Below are 13,131 nucleotides of genomic sequence, written 5' to 3'. Positions count from 1 at the left end.
GAGTTAAATCAAGGGTTGAAGTCCACAAGTCAAAACACAACCATGTTCTGAGACCCCACTCTCTGGGAAGTGTGGGGACCCTGGCTGGACTGACAGAGACACTGACAAGTGTGGACTGCCTCCTCTTCTTGGCCCACCTTACACATCCTGAGTATTGGTGCTGGGCAGCTGGTTGCTGCCTCTTTACTGCTTGGAACCAAGCAACAGGGACATGACAGGTCTGTTCCCCATGTCTTGGAAGCTTTGTCAGTGGAAAGGAAAGAGGGAGGGTTTCCGATGCTGGGGGAAAATCACCACTGTGGGGACGAGAGGAAAAGCCTGTGCGTTTGGCTGTTCTGTTTTCACAGCTGCCCACCGTGTCTGCTGCAGTTCACTTTGGGGATGGCAGAGATGAGACGGTTGCTCTTAGTACTGCTCTACGTCACCCACTCTTCTGCCAGTGAGTGTGATTTTTTTCTCTCCTAATGATTTTAGCCGATCCTGTAACATGGCAAGGGGAAAAGTTAATGGTCCCTAACGTCCAGAGAGGAACTCTGGGAAGCTGACTCACAGCGCTTTGCTCTGGGAACCAGGCGAAGACGTGGAACATGGGGAGCAGGAAGCTGGCTTCAGCAGCCTGGAGTCAGGGCTGATCCTTGGATGAGTGAACGTGTGGTGAGGAAAACAAGCCCTAGGCTATGGAGAGGCCCACTGGACAGACCTCACTCACAGTCCCTCCCCCGCTTTTCCTGGGGCACATTCCCCAGGCACCGTCAGGTGTGGGATGTGCTTCTCTCACTGGGTGGAGGCCTGGGATGCATCTGGTGCACTTGGGAGCCAGGCCCTGCCTGTGTCTGCTTCAGCATTGGTGCTCCGATGAAACCTTTTCAATCATTAAACCAAAGAGCATATTGCTAAACTGACCCTCAATTTCAGGGCTAGTCCTGGGAACAAGAATGTGACTTGGTGGCCAGGAGCTTAGTCAGAGAAGCAGCAGCTGCCGTGCTGCCAGCCCCAACCTCCAGCTGTCCAGGACTGAGTTCCAGCCCAGAGAAGGGCAGGCAGAGGCTCTGTGCACCTAACGGCCACCCCAGCTGGCTCTGTCCTGTTTTTGTGGAGTTAGAGGGGAGGCACGAGAGTGTGTCTGTCTCCCCCATGCATGTGGCCTCCTCGGGACTGGGACAGGAGGCTGAAGTCTTTCCCTTGTTCCCCTGGCCCCAAGCTCAGTGCCTGGCAGGGCTGTGTGTGTGGTTGGAAGAATGGCTGAAAAAGCAGACACCGACGATCTGGTGCATAGTCCGCTGGTGGTACCCATCACGTAACACCCATGACCTGGGAAGCCCGCGCTGGGTACTCGTGGTTTGGGATTTACAAGCAGGAACCAGGGTATTAGGTAATATTAATATTAAAATGGACTCCATTCTGTCTTGGGCTTAGCATTATCAATCATGGGGATACAGTTTGCAAAGCACCTTTCCATAACCTCACTTCAGGTGATCTTTATAACTCCAAGGAGTGTTCCTTCACATTTCAAAAGGGGGAACTGAGGCCCAGAGAGGTGAAGTGGCTCACCCCAGGATTTACAGCACAGGGGCCAACTGGAGCACTGCATCCAGGGCCTTTCTGAAACAATGATGGCTCTCAACCCCAATTCACATTAGAATCTTCCCAGAGAGCTCTTAAAAAATGCCAGTACCCAGGCGCCTTCCTGGAGTCTGGGAGGGGGCGGGCGGCAGGTGGATGAAATGTGCAGCCAGGTTGAGAATCTTTGCACTCTGCTCTGTGTGGGTGAGGATGACATGGACATTCCTGGGTCCAGTAAGGAGGCCAGGCATGGGGAACCCATCAGGACAGGGCATATCGACTGGTAAAGGATGACATGGGGCAGCAGAGGGAGTCAGCAGCCAGGGAGAGCAAAACAACCCGTGTGGATGCCATCCTCTAGTGGTGTCTGGAAAGTAGGAGGCTCAGAGCACCCAACCTGGGGCTTTGAGTTTCAAGAGTATTTCCTGTTCTATCATTCTCACCCTCTCCATGATTTTATGAAAATGGAACTCTTTTTTTTAAAATACAGGGCAATAGAGCCATCTTGGGTGATCCCAGGACTGCCAGGGGGAGATTATTATTTAAAACATTAGTCAATGTTTACATCTCATTTGAAACAAAGTCCAGACTGCCCAAGGGACTGTCTGGCTGGAGGTGACCCACTCAAGGGCTCGGGAAGGCAAAGGCCAGGCAGCCTGAGTGGGCCAGAGACAGCCTCCACCTGGCGGGACCATTTAGCTCTTTGATGACAAGATGTCAGAGAGTGCTTGGGTCACAGAATGCTCTTGTTCATTATTGAGCACTTACTATGTGCCGGGCAGCATGCTGGCCCCCAGGGACACATTGGCAAGCAAAACAGACATGGCAGTGGGAGCCACGTATGGCAACAGCCCGAGTGGGGAAGAGCAAGGGCGAATTTGAGGATAGGAAATGTGGCTGGAACAGAGACTATGAGGGGTTGAGAGTGTATGGAGTTTGGATTCACCTGGACCCTGTATCCTGCCACCTGTGTAACTTAGGCCAGGGCTTACTACCTCTAGAACTTGATTTTTTTTTCATCTGCAAATGCAGGACAACGATCACCTCTAGTTTTGTTGGACGAACTGTATGAAGTCATGTATATCAGCAGTGCTCAAATGTTTTGGTCCCAGGACCCCTGTAGATTCTTAAAAATTATTGAGAACCCTGAAAGAGTTTTTGTTTATTGACTTCTACCTTTCTGTATTTACCATATTAGAAATTAAGACTGGGAAAAATTTAGAAGAGAAAAATATACAAGTTCACATGTGCTATTAGCCATCAGTGATGATATCATGTAGTGTCTGGAAAATTCCACTGTACATTAGTGAGTGAATGAGAGTAAAAAAAGCAAATACTGTCTTAGTATTCAAAAATAGATTTAACCTTGTAGACCCTGGAAAGGGTCTTAAGGACTCCTGGAGGTCCCAGACTGCACTTTGAGAATGATTGATGCACATAAAGGTTTCAGATACTGCCTAGTATATACTGCTAAGAGCTCAATAGTTGAGAGTGATTATTGGTAGCCTAACATTACTTTTAGTTTTTTTAACACTATTTTTATCAGTAGCCCAACATTTATTATTTACCATCGGGGGTAGCAGAGAGTGGTGCCCAAGATGGAGGCTGGAAGGAAGGGGGAGCCAGGAGAAAAGGGGGTACTGAAGTCTGGTGGGTGGGGTTGGCCACAGGCCACCAACTCCTTGCCACAGCAGTGAGGCCCCCGCACATCCTCTCTGCAGGTTGTGGCATCCAGGAAACCAAGGTTATAAAAAATTCCGAGGAGGATTTGGTCCTCAACAAGGAATTCCCGTGGGTCGTGTTGCTGCAGGAGTCCCTGTACACTCCCCTGGCTTTTGGCAGCATCCTCACTGAGTTCTGGATCCTCAGCATCGCATCTGCCCTTCAGAACAGGCCTTTGGGGCCTAAGGGGTCCCCCAGGGATGGGGGCTGGGAGGAACTCTGTTTCCTGCTCAGCTTGAGGAAGCCTGGGATTCCTGGTGGCAGGGTGACAGGGCGACAGGGCCTTTCACCGGCCCCACTTGCTCTGCCCTGAGTCTTGGGGTCCTGAAGTCGCCAGCTGCCATAGTTGAAATGACTGTTCACCGCCCTCTACAGGAAGGATATTCATTTCCATTTTACTGACTCCTGATGCCAGAGGTCCTTCCTGCTTATCTTGATAAGCAAACTGATAGGAGCTCTTACTGTGAAACACTTAGCTCATGCCTTAACAATGTGACCGCCACAATGTACACACATAGGAAAGGACAAGGAAATAGGTAAACACTGTAAGAGCACTTGTCTCCGGATGCTCAGAGCTACATGATTTCTGTTTTCTTCTTTGAACTTCTTTGTATTCTCCAGATCCTATGCAATAAACATTTTTTAAACAAGAAAAAAAGACCCATAAATGTTATTAAAGGAATAACTTTTTTGTAAGTCATCTCACTTTTGACCCAGGGATTTCACTTTTGGGACTCAGCACTAAGAAAATAATTGCAATCACTGGAAAAGTTTTATGCACAAAGTTCTGCATAGGATGGTTAGTTACAGACAAAACACTAAAAATGTAGTGTCCAGTTATCATGGATGAATTATAGTACACTTATTTTTTCATGTATATAGCATATATTACAATATATAGTATATGTAATTACATATATCTATATATTATATATACATACAGAGCATGGGGGGAGAGAGAGTGTAATTACTGTAACTGGCTAAATAAATTATAGTATAAACCTTTGATGGAATATTGTGAAGCTGCTAAATTTTGCGACATGATTTATATTTTTAATTGAAAATATGTGTATTTAAATGAAAATACATGTACATAGTATAATGTTCATGAGGGGCCAAAGGGTATACAACAAAAAGCAGCTCCTTCCTCCCCTGCTCTTCAGCCACTAATTCTCTAATTTGAGCCATTTTCTGTCACGAATTTCTTGGCTATGCTCCTTTAAATACTCAGTGCATTTATGGACCTCTGTATACCTATAGGTCTATCTCTATTAATTTTTATATCTACTGACAGAGAGAATTTCCTTTCCCCCTGCATTCATCTTCTAGGGCTGCCATAACAGACCACCACAGACAGAAGGCTTAGAGAACCAAAATTTATTTCTCCCCGTTCTGGTGGCTGGAAGCCTGAGATCAAGGTCTCAGCAGGTCCGTTTCTCCCGAGGCCTCCCTCTGTGGCTTGTGGACCGCCACCTTGGCACTGTGTCCTCACACGGCCTTTCCTCTGGGTGTGCACACACTCTTGGTGCCGCTTCCTCCTCTTACAAGGGTACCTGTCCTACTGGATTAAGGCCCCACCCTCATGACCTCATTTAACTTTAATTACCTCCTTAAAGGACCTGTCTCCAAATACACTCACATTTGGAGTGACACATCACATTAGTGTTCACCTATGAATTTGGGGGCACACAATTCAGTCTGTAACACCCCAAAAACGCTGGCAGCATGCTATACACAGTATTCCACTCTTTAACTTTTTTCACTCTATTGTGACTGTTGGGTGATCTTTTATTGATATATAAAGAGCTCCCATAGTCCTTTCATAAGCTGCACCGGTATCCTGTGAGCGATGTAGCATAAGTACACAGTCCTGTAGTAATGGAAATTTGGGTGGTTTCCAGTCTTTTACGAGTACCAAAGAATGTGGCAGTAGATACACTTGTCCATATGTTATTTCACACGTGTGGGTGTTCTTGTAGCATGGATAACCTAGGAGTGGCAAGACGAGGCTACATCTTGATAGCTATTGCCAGCTAGCCCTCCAGAGAGGTTCTGCTTTTGAGGCAGGGTTTTCATTATTGCTCTTTTCTACCTGGTCTGCTGTTTTGGTTTTGCTTTTTCTCTTTGTCTTAGGGTTTTATTACAGACAGAGTTTTTAAATATCCAGGTATAGGGTCTTTTGTTTCATTTTCTGGCATTATTTAATTTTGAGTTACACTATATGGTATCTATCTAGGGATTTGTTGAGGTTGTCTTTGAGGTTACTGTATGTGGTCCATGTGAATATTTTCCACAGGTAAATTTAAAAGTTCCTTTTCTATCTTTGGTGTACTATTTAGAATATAAAATTGGGGGAGGGAGTCTCCTTGATCTGTTCTAGGCGAACGAAGACAAATTAAACTCTCCTGTCATGAATGAGTTTCTGGCTTTTTCTCCTTGTATTTCCTGGAGTTTTCGCTTTGTGAACATGTCGCTTGCTGCGGATGTTTATGACTGTGACATCTTCGCTGTAGACTGAATTCTTTTTCCTCTTTAAGAGTCTTTCTGGGTCTCACTTCAGGCTTTTCTGCTCTACACTGATGTTCAGAATGAAACTCCTGCTTCTTGTTTTTATTTCAGGTTATGTTTTTATTGCTTCTTGTTTTTCTTTTCACTATAGGCCTTTGATTTTTGTGCAACTCTTCTGACAAATTTGGAAATTTTGAGTGTTCCTTCTGGTGTTCATCTTAAGAGTTATAATATCATGATGACACCAAAATCCTCTATTTCTTTCTGGACAGTCCTCTTTGAACTCTCTGTGGCCACTGCTAGAATTCCTTTCTTTTCACTCCTTCCAATCTTCTCCACCACCACCCAATTTTAATAGGTTATATATGTACTTTAATGTCTACTTGATTCACGTACATATTTGCATACACTATTGCCTCATATATTAGCTGTAAATAAATGTCTGGACTCCTATAAAAGGTGGGAAAATTGGTGTATACATGTACATCTTTCTTTTCAGCTTTAGTTACACCACTTAATTATTGCCAGGGTTTATATTTTACTCCAATCTAAACTTGAAGATGTTTTTCTTTTAATTTTACTCCAATATAATGAATTTCACCCTTACTGACCATCCTTTTGCTAGATTTTCTCCAGTCAACACTAGAATTGGCTAAAATATGTCTTCAAGTAGTTTCTTAAAGGGTTCCCAAGAACCATATTTCCTTGAATTTTGCATATTCAGAAACTGCCCTTAAACCTGAATGACCATTTATGTATAGAATTCATGGGCCACACCTTTTTTTCTGAGGACTCAACAGGCATTAGCATTACCCCTAGCTTTGGTATTAAATCTTGCTGTGGAGAAGTCTGAAGCCATTCTGATTTTTTCTTCTTAAGGTGAATGACTATACATCCTAGTATGCCTAGGAGAGGCCTGGTTTACACCTATTATCCTCATATCCTGCTGTTGGCATCCCCTTTCACCCTCACAATTTCCCTGGGTTAGGCAATAAATTATGTGGCCAAACTTAAGATGACTTAATCTGGGTTTGTCTGGAGGCCCAAGGATTCCTCTTTTGTCGCTGAAGTCCAGACATTTGGTTAGCTATGCTGGATCTCCCCCATTTCCACTCTCTATCCTTTGCTACCTTGCTGTGTCCCAGGAGGCTGACCTGTGTGTGTTACACCAATGCATGCTCTTGCCTTCTGGGTTCCAGCTGGGTTTGGCTAAGGGGGGGGCACTGGCAAGAGAACAGAGGGAGAGGGAATGTGAGCTTGGAGTCCTCATTCCCCTAAGGGGTGCTGCTCCTCAAGTCAAGTGACCCGCTCCTTACAGCCAATCAGAGCACTCCCTCCCCTCACCTAGAGCTGCAATGCTCTGCTGTTATGTATCAGGACCTGCATATGCCATGTGGTACACAGCATACTGCCCTATTCCTTGTGATTTCCCACATCCTTCTGAGACCTTTGTAAAGAGTCCCTTTAGTAGACTTTCTTCAATTTGCTTTATTTGAGTATGACATCTGTGTCCTGCTGGGAGCTGGGTATGTCTCAGGTGTTATTCATTCTGTATTGCCTTTTCTTTTCCAAACTAGATTCATGTCTTATTTCTGAAAATTTTTCTTAAATTATATCTTGAAATATTTTTCTGCTTCATTACAACAACCATTGTGGTTGCTGACTCTCCATTAACTGCCATATTTATAATTTTCCCCTCTAGCCTTTAAAAATCTTTGTTATTGTCCATTTCATTTTGGTTACTTCCTTCAGCCCTACCTTCTGTGTTCCTTATTGTGTTTTCTGTAGTCTCTGTTCTTTATGCTGCTTCCAGTTTGGCCTACATTTTTGTGATGGTTTTCTTTTCTTTCCCCTTCTTAGCTGAGAGGCATGTTTGAGCAGCTTTTTCTCACTCTGTGGCAGTAGGTATCATCTCTAACTCCCTGCAATCCTGTTGACCTTCACTGCTTTTGTTAATCCTTCCTGTGATTCCAAGGTTTGGATTCTCCAGTGTCTCGTAGTTTTAGGCTGTTTTCATCTGTTTCTCCTCCTCATAATTCCTTGGGTGATTCCCAAGAGGAAAAAAAACTCCACTGAACTCCACCATTACTAAAATCAGAATTTCTCTGAAGTGTATTTAGAGTATATAATATGGAAAGACACTAGTATTAAAATATTAAGGGGGGGTACCAGTACCGCTCCCCTGCAACCCCCGACATTGCTTCAGGGGCTGAGCAGCTCCAGAATAGAGCTTGTGGACACTAGAGGGCACCATATACAAACGTGAAACGCCAAAGGAACCTTGTTCAGAGTAAAATTATTAATACAACTCCCGAGAAAGATTTAAATGATATGGACCTCATGACTCTTCCTAAAATATTAAGGGTTAAAATCAAGAGTCAAGAGTGCATCTTTGGTTTAACTACAACTATGCAAAAACCAAAAATTCTGCAAGGAGGAAAAGATAATCAGCCATAACAAAGCAGATTATCTTTGAGTGGTGAGACAACTAATGTTAAGACAGAAGAATCCCTAAGATTTCATGGGTTCACAAAGGAGGTCACAAGCCTAGGGATTCAGAAAAGACTTCCTGGGGACTGGGTCCAAAGAGGTGAATACAAATTAGCCCAGGAAGATGAGTTGGATGACTGTTTCAGGGCAAAAAATAATAAATATGAAAACCAGGCAGTGTGAAGCTGTCTTGGTACCTTGGCTTCTCAAGATTCCCTTGCTCTCTCTCTCCAGGAAGGATATTATCGCTATAGTTGGCATAGCTAAGATGGATGCCAAAGTGATTGCTCACAAAGAGTATCCAGTCAAAACCATCATCTTCCATGAGGAATTTGATAATGAAACAATGAGCAGTAACATAGCCCTCCTGAAGACAGACACAGTGATGCAGTTCAACAGCCTGGTCTGGCCCCTCTGCTTCCTTGGCAGAAAGCTGCATAAAACACCAACCTTGCAGAACTGCTGGGTGGCAGGATAAAACCCCATGTCTGCAGTTAATGCCTTCCTTCTCCTAGAGGAGGCTGTGTGTGTGCTAGCAGTAGGGGTGACAGGGTGAACCATTCTAGCCCTTATCTTAATAATTCAGGTTGCTTGAGGCTCTAGAGTTGGGCTAGAGCCCTCACCTATTCAGTCCAGATTCCCAGTGCTTGCTCTTTCTGTGGCAGTTGTTATTTTGGGCCCTTTTTCTTCCAGTCCTACATCAAAATTGGAAGTATATAGGCTAGCGAATATACTGCGATATACAGCCTGGAATGAGTGCAAGGTCACGGAGTGCTCAGGGCACATTCTTCCCTGAATGAGAGCTGGCTGTCCTCTTGTCTAAGCCATCCTTGTTTCCTTTTATACTTGGGAAATAAACAAGGAAAAGTGTTCTCTGTGATACAGGGGAAGGGTGAACATGTTCTCTGCCTAGTCACATTCAAGTTTAAAGCAAAGGTAGTTTTCAGTAAAAACTCAGACACAGGTTCTGATTTCTGTGAGGAAAAGGGGGTTATCAGGACATTTTCTACTTACTCCCATAAGGTTATGTGAGTTGCAGTTCAGTTGAATTAAAGGATGTCCTCTTGTGAATAATTCTTGGGCTCTCTGTTGCATGGTCCAGACAGGAGATCACATGACAATGAGTATCCTGAGGAAAATCTCGTTGAAAGACATCAACGTGTGCCCCTTACATGAATTACAGAAAACAGGATGTGGCAGCCAGAGAGAGCAGGAAACCAATGTTGACTGCTTGGTAAGAACATGACGGAGGAGAAGCTAAATGCTGAGAGTAAGCAGGGCCTTGCTGGATAGTGAACTCTGTGGGGGTAGGGGTCATCACCTGGGGTCATGGCGGTCTCCGGGGTGAGCAGTACTTGGCAAACAGCAAGTGCCCAGTAAAAATCTGCTGAATGGACTAACCAACCAGTCACCATTTTCAGTGTAATACGATTAAGCAAGGCTAAGGCACAGATGCTTTCTCACTAGTTGAAAGTTTGAAAGTGTGGATCCAAACCACTCATACAGATATACTTTGAGCACATCTACAGTGTGGGGTCGCTGTATTCGGCTTCTACAGAGCCTAGGCTCTGATGTTATTGCTCATTGATTATTGACGTTTTTTTCTGTAAGAAACCCTGCCCTTCACCTGGATGATGGCTGTACAGGTGGCTGTCCTGTTGCCTCATGAAAATGTGTAGAATTCACAAACACCTGGTCCAAGTTCCCTAATATCCATACCCAGAGAAAGTGTGGCTTACCAGGGTCACACAGTTAATAAATGTTCAAGAACCCAGGTCTATCAGATTTCCAGGCAGAGTGTCTCTCCTCTAAAATTTTCTCATTGTACTTGCAAACTCAGACAAAAAAACTGGTAACTTGTCTACCTAGGATCCTTCCCTCTCTTGGAAATATGTTCTAGTGTCTAGAGGTCCTTAGAGCCACACCTCTCAAATGTGGAATAAACCACCAAAATTCAGTATCTGGTTCATGGATTCCTAGAAACCTAACAAAACCAGAATCACTCTGAACTTACTCCCACCTTTCTTCCCACAACTGTTAGGGCTTTTGCTGAGTGTCAGCGTTGAGGCCCCATGAGTGAATCCTGCCTCTGCATGCTAGGGCACTCCCCGGGGAAATGAGGTGGGCTCCTCCCCAGGAGCAGCTGGTACTTTTTGTCCAGTTGCTTGGGCTTCAGAAGTCAAGCCCCATGGATTTGGGGAAGGAGAAAAAGCAACGTATTCTACACTGGCTGGAATGGCATCTTGCAAGACCATGCAATAGTTGGGGATGTCTACTGAACACTCAGTCATCAAACTATTTGTCCTGAATTGCATTCTTTCTCTTCCTCAAGCTATAAAACCACACTTAAAGCAAACTGGGACCAGGACTGGTGAAAGGAAGGGAGAAAGACATATGTAGAAGAATCTCAGGCAGACACACTGGGGTACAGCCAGGAACCTATTCACCAGTCCTAGCATAACTTGCCGGACTCCGGGATGAAATCTCTACCCTCTGCTGTTTGGCAGCATGAAGTAAAAACAGTATCTTGTGAAAACTGAAAAGCCAGGAGTTCTACACTAAAGCACTCCCTCCCATCTAGTGAGAAGCACAGAGCAAAGTCCAGAATGTCTCCTCATGTGTCTGGCCATGGGCCTAACCAGGGGATCACGACAGCCGTGCCGAGCATGCCTCCCTGCTGCCCCGCTGGCAGTCATTCCTTGCTTCTCCCATTCACCTGCGTCACTGTTCTCCTGCGGCTTCCTCAGAACAAAGGAAGGCAGGGAAAGAGGCTGCGTGTGTGCAGAAACCTAAGAAGGACCAACACTTAGCCCCGGGAATGGGCAGGAGGCCGTGGCCACTCTTTTGCCTTTCTACTTCTCATTGATTCTGTTCACACTGTTGCCGGTTGTCAGCTGCAACCCCACTCCATGCCTCAGTCCAAGCAGAGAGCAACGTGTGACTGCCAGCTCTTCTAGCCAGGCCGGCTACACAGGTCGAAGCCTTTGGATGAGAGCCCCATCCTGGGTCAAGATAGACCACCGGTAGGGGTGAGGGGTGGGCACTCCTTTAAGAAGAGGCCTAGGGGGTGGGGCAGGTAAGGTAAGTTAAACCTCGTAGTTGCCTTATGGCTTTTCCCATTTCTCAGCTTTTCCCATAAAAATGATGGCCTTTTCTAGACACCAGGGTAATAGTAGCTAATTCTTTGTTAAGTGTATACTCTGTGCCAGGCACTCTGCTAGGAGCTTTCCATGTGTTACAGGCATTAGATGTATCCCCACTTTAGTTCAGGGAGAGTTAGGTGACTTGGCAGGTTCTCACATCTAGCTAAATGTGCCAAGCTTCTACCAGTCACCAGATGTGCGCTCAGGTCTGCATGGCAGAAACCCCCAGTCCTGGAGGACTCCTACACCCGGAGCAGAAGGCCGAGCACAGGGGCAGGGGCTGGTGAGCAGGCGCACCGACAGGCAGCTGCTGGGGTGGGAACCCAGCCTGGTGTGTGCTCCCCTGCAAGTGTGACTCTGAGCCCAGCAGGCCTGTGGGTGGGAGGGCCAGCTCAAATGAGGCTGAAAACTATTCAAACAGAGAGGAGAAGGGAAGACAGGAGCATTCCAGGCCAGAAAGAAAAGAAATGATCAACACTGAGGAAGGAGAGACCAAAGGAGAGGGAGGATTTAGCTAAAGTGCTAAAAGGGGACAAGGAATTGAAATGCAAGCCAGGAAGTGACAGGCAAACTATAGAAACCTACAAATGATTTGCATGATAAAATGAAAACAACTCTTGGAGTTGGTGGTGGTGGTTGCCTAGATTGGAAAGAATATCCTATAATTTACCCTATTGCCAGTTAAGAACCAGTATAAAACATTTCTAAACCAGTAAACTGCACAAGGATATATTAAAAAAGAAAAATTCTAAGACCTGATGTGTTCTGTCCTTTGTTGCGGGAGACCCAGGAAACCCAATGATGTGCCAGCTACAACAATTCAATCTGTGGGTGCTGAGCAATCCTGAACCAAGGTGGTGAGAAGTGCCCTGGCCTATTTCTGTACATCAAGGTGGAAGACTACAGTGACTGGATCACATCCAAGACTAAGAGGGCCAGTGCTCCTCTGTCCTCCTTCCGTCACTGGGGGAATTCGATTCCTTTCTCTGGCTATAAAGCACAAAATGCTGCTGTGACAAAGAGAAAACATTCTGGGTTGGGCCAGCTTGGATGGTCCCAAACATACTTCCAAGGGCCAAAAAGGGCCACCATGTATTCATGGCCAGTAAACAGCTCTAGAGAGAGACTAAACCTTAGGGGGAAAGGTTTAAAAGAATCGGGCACATCTTCTCGGGTGGATGTACAACCCATGTACTATGACTATTTTGGTGGCGAGACGGGAGAGTGGGTCTATGTCGGGCCAGAACAGGGTACATCAGCCCCAAGAAATGATCTTATTTTCCTCTGTGCTTGTTTTCTTTTGCAGTGATATCTAGTCTAGGAGCTAACCCTCCAAATTGAAGAAAAGCAAACTCAGAATGCTGAGTGCCAGGCATTCACCAGGCTGTTTTGGTGTCTGTTTTTGATAGTTTAAACACCTGGGGTGCCGCAGACAGGCCCACAGCTCACACTGGGCTGACTCTCCCTCCTCTGTCCGTCCCACTCCCACATGCAGGAAGACAGTTTCCTTTGTGCTTATGAACTAAATGTGGGCTAAGAAATGTCAAACCATTAGAGTGCCCTGTGGTTCTTTCAGTGTTAACAGTTCCAGGGGCCAGGCTGTGAAAACACTTCCCATGGGCAGATGTCTGGGAGGTGACTGCCTGCCTGGCTAGAGAGTTGGAGATACCAGCTAGCACAGGGAACAGAGAGAGGACCCCGCAAC

The 13,131-nt window shown here is 45.6% G+C and overlaps 1 protein-coding gene across 1 annotated transcript; it reads left to right on the top strand.

The window, feature by feature from the left end:
• Positions 1-381: 381 nt before the first annotated feature.
• Positions 382-12,989, top strand: PRSS54 (serine protease 54). Its single transcript, XM_057493556.1, is given in 7 exon segments — positions 382-445; positions 3,285-3,456; positions 8,518-8,776; positions 9,386-9,517; positions 12,180-12,262; positions 12,264-12,650; positions 12,652-12,989. Coding segments are annotated over 7 exon segments (1,188 nt in total). The 3' UTR covers positions 12,743-12,989.
• The last annotated feature ends 142 nt before the right edge of the window (positions 12,990-13,131 follow it).

Source organism: Manis pentadactyla, chromosome 15, assembly GCF_030020395.1.
Source record: "Manis pentadactyla isolate mManPen7 chromosome 15, mManPen7.hap1, whole genome shotgun sequence".
Classification (NCBI taxonomy): Eukaryota; Metazoa; Chordata; class Mammalia; order Pholidota; family Manidae; genus Manis; species Manis pentadactyla.
Note: the sequence above shows the minus strand (reverse complement) of the source record. Positions and strands in the feature narration are given on the sequence as shown.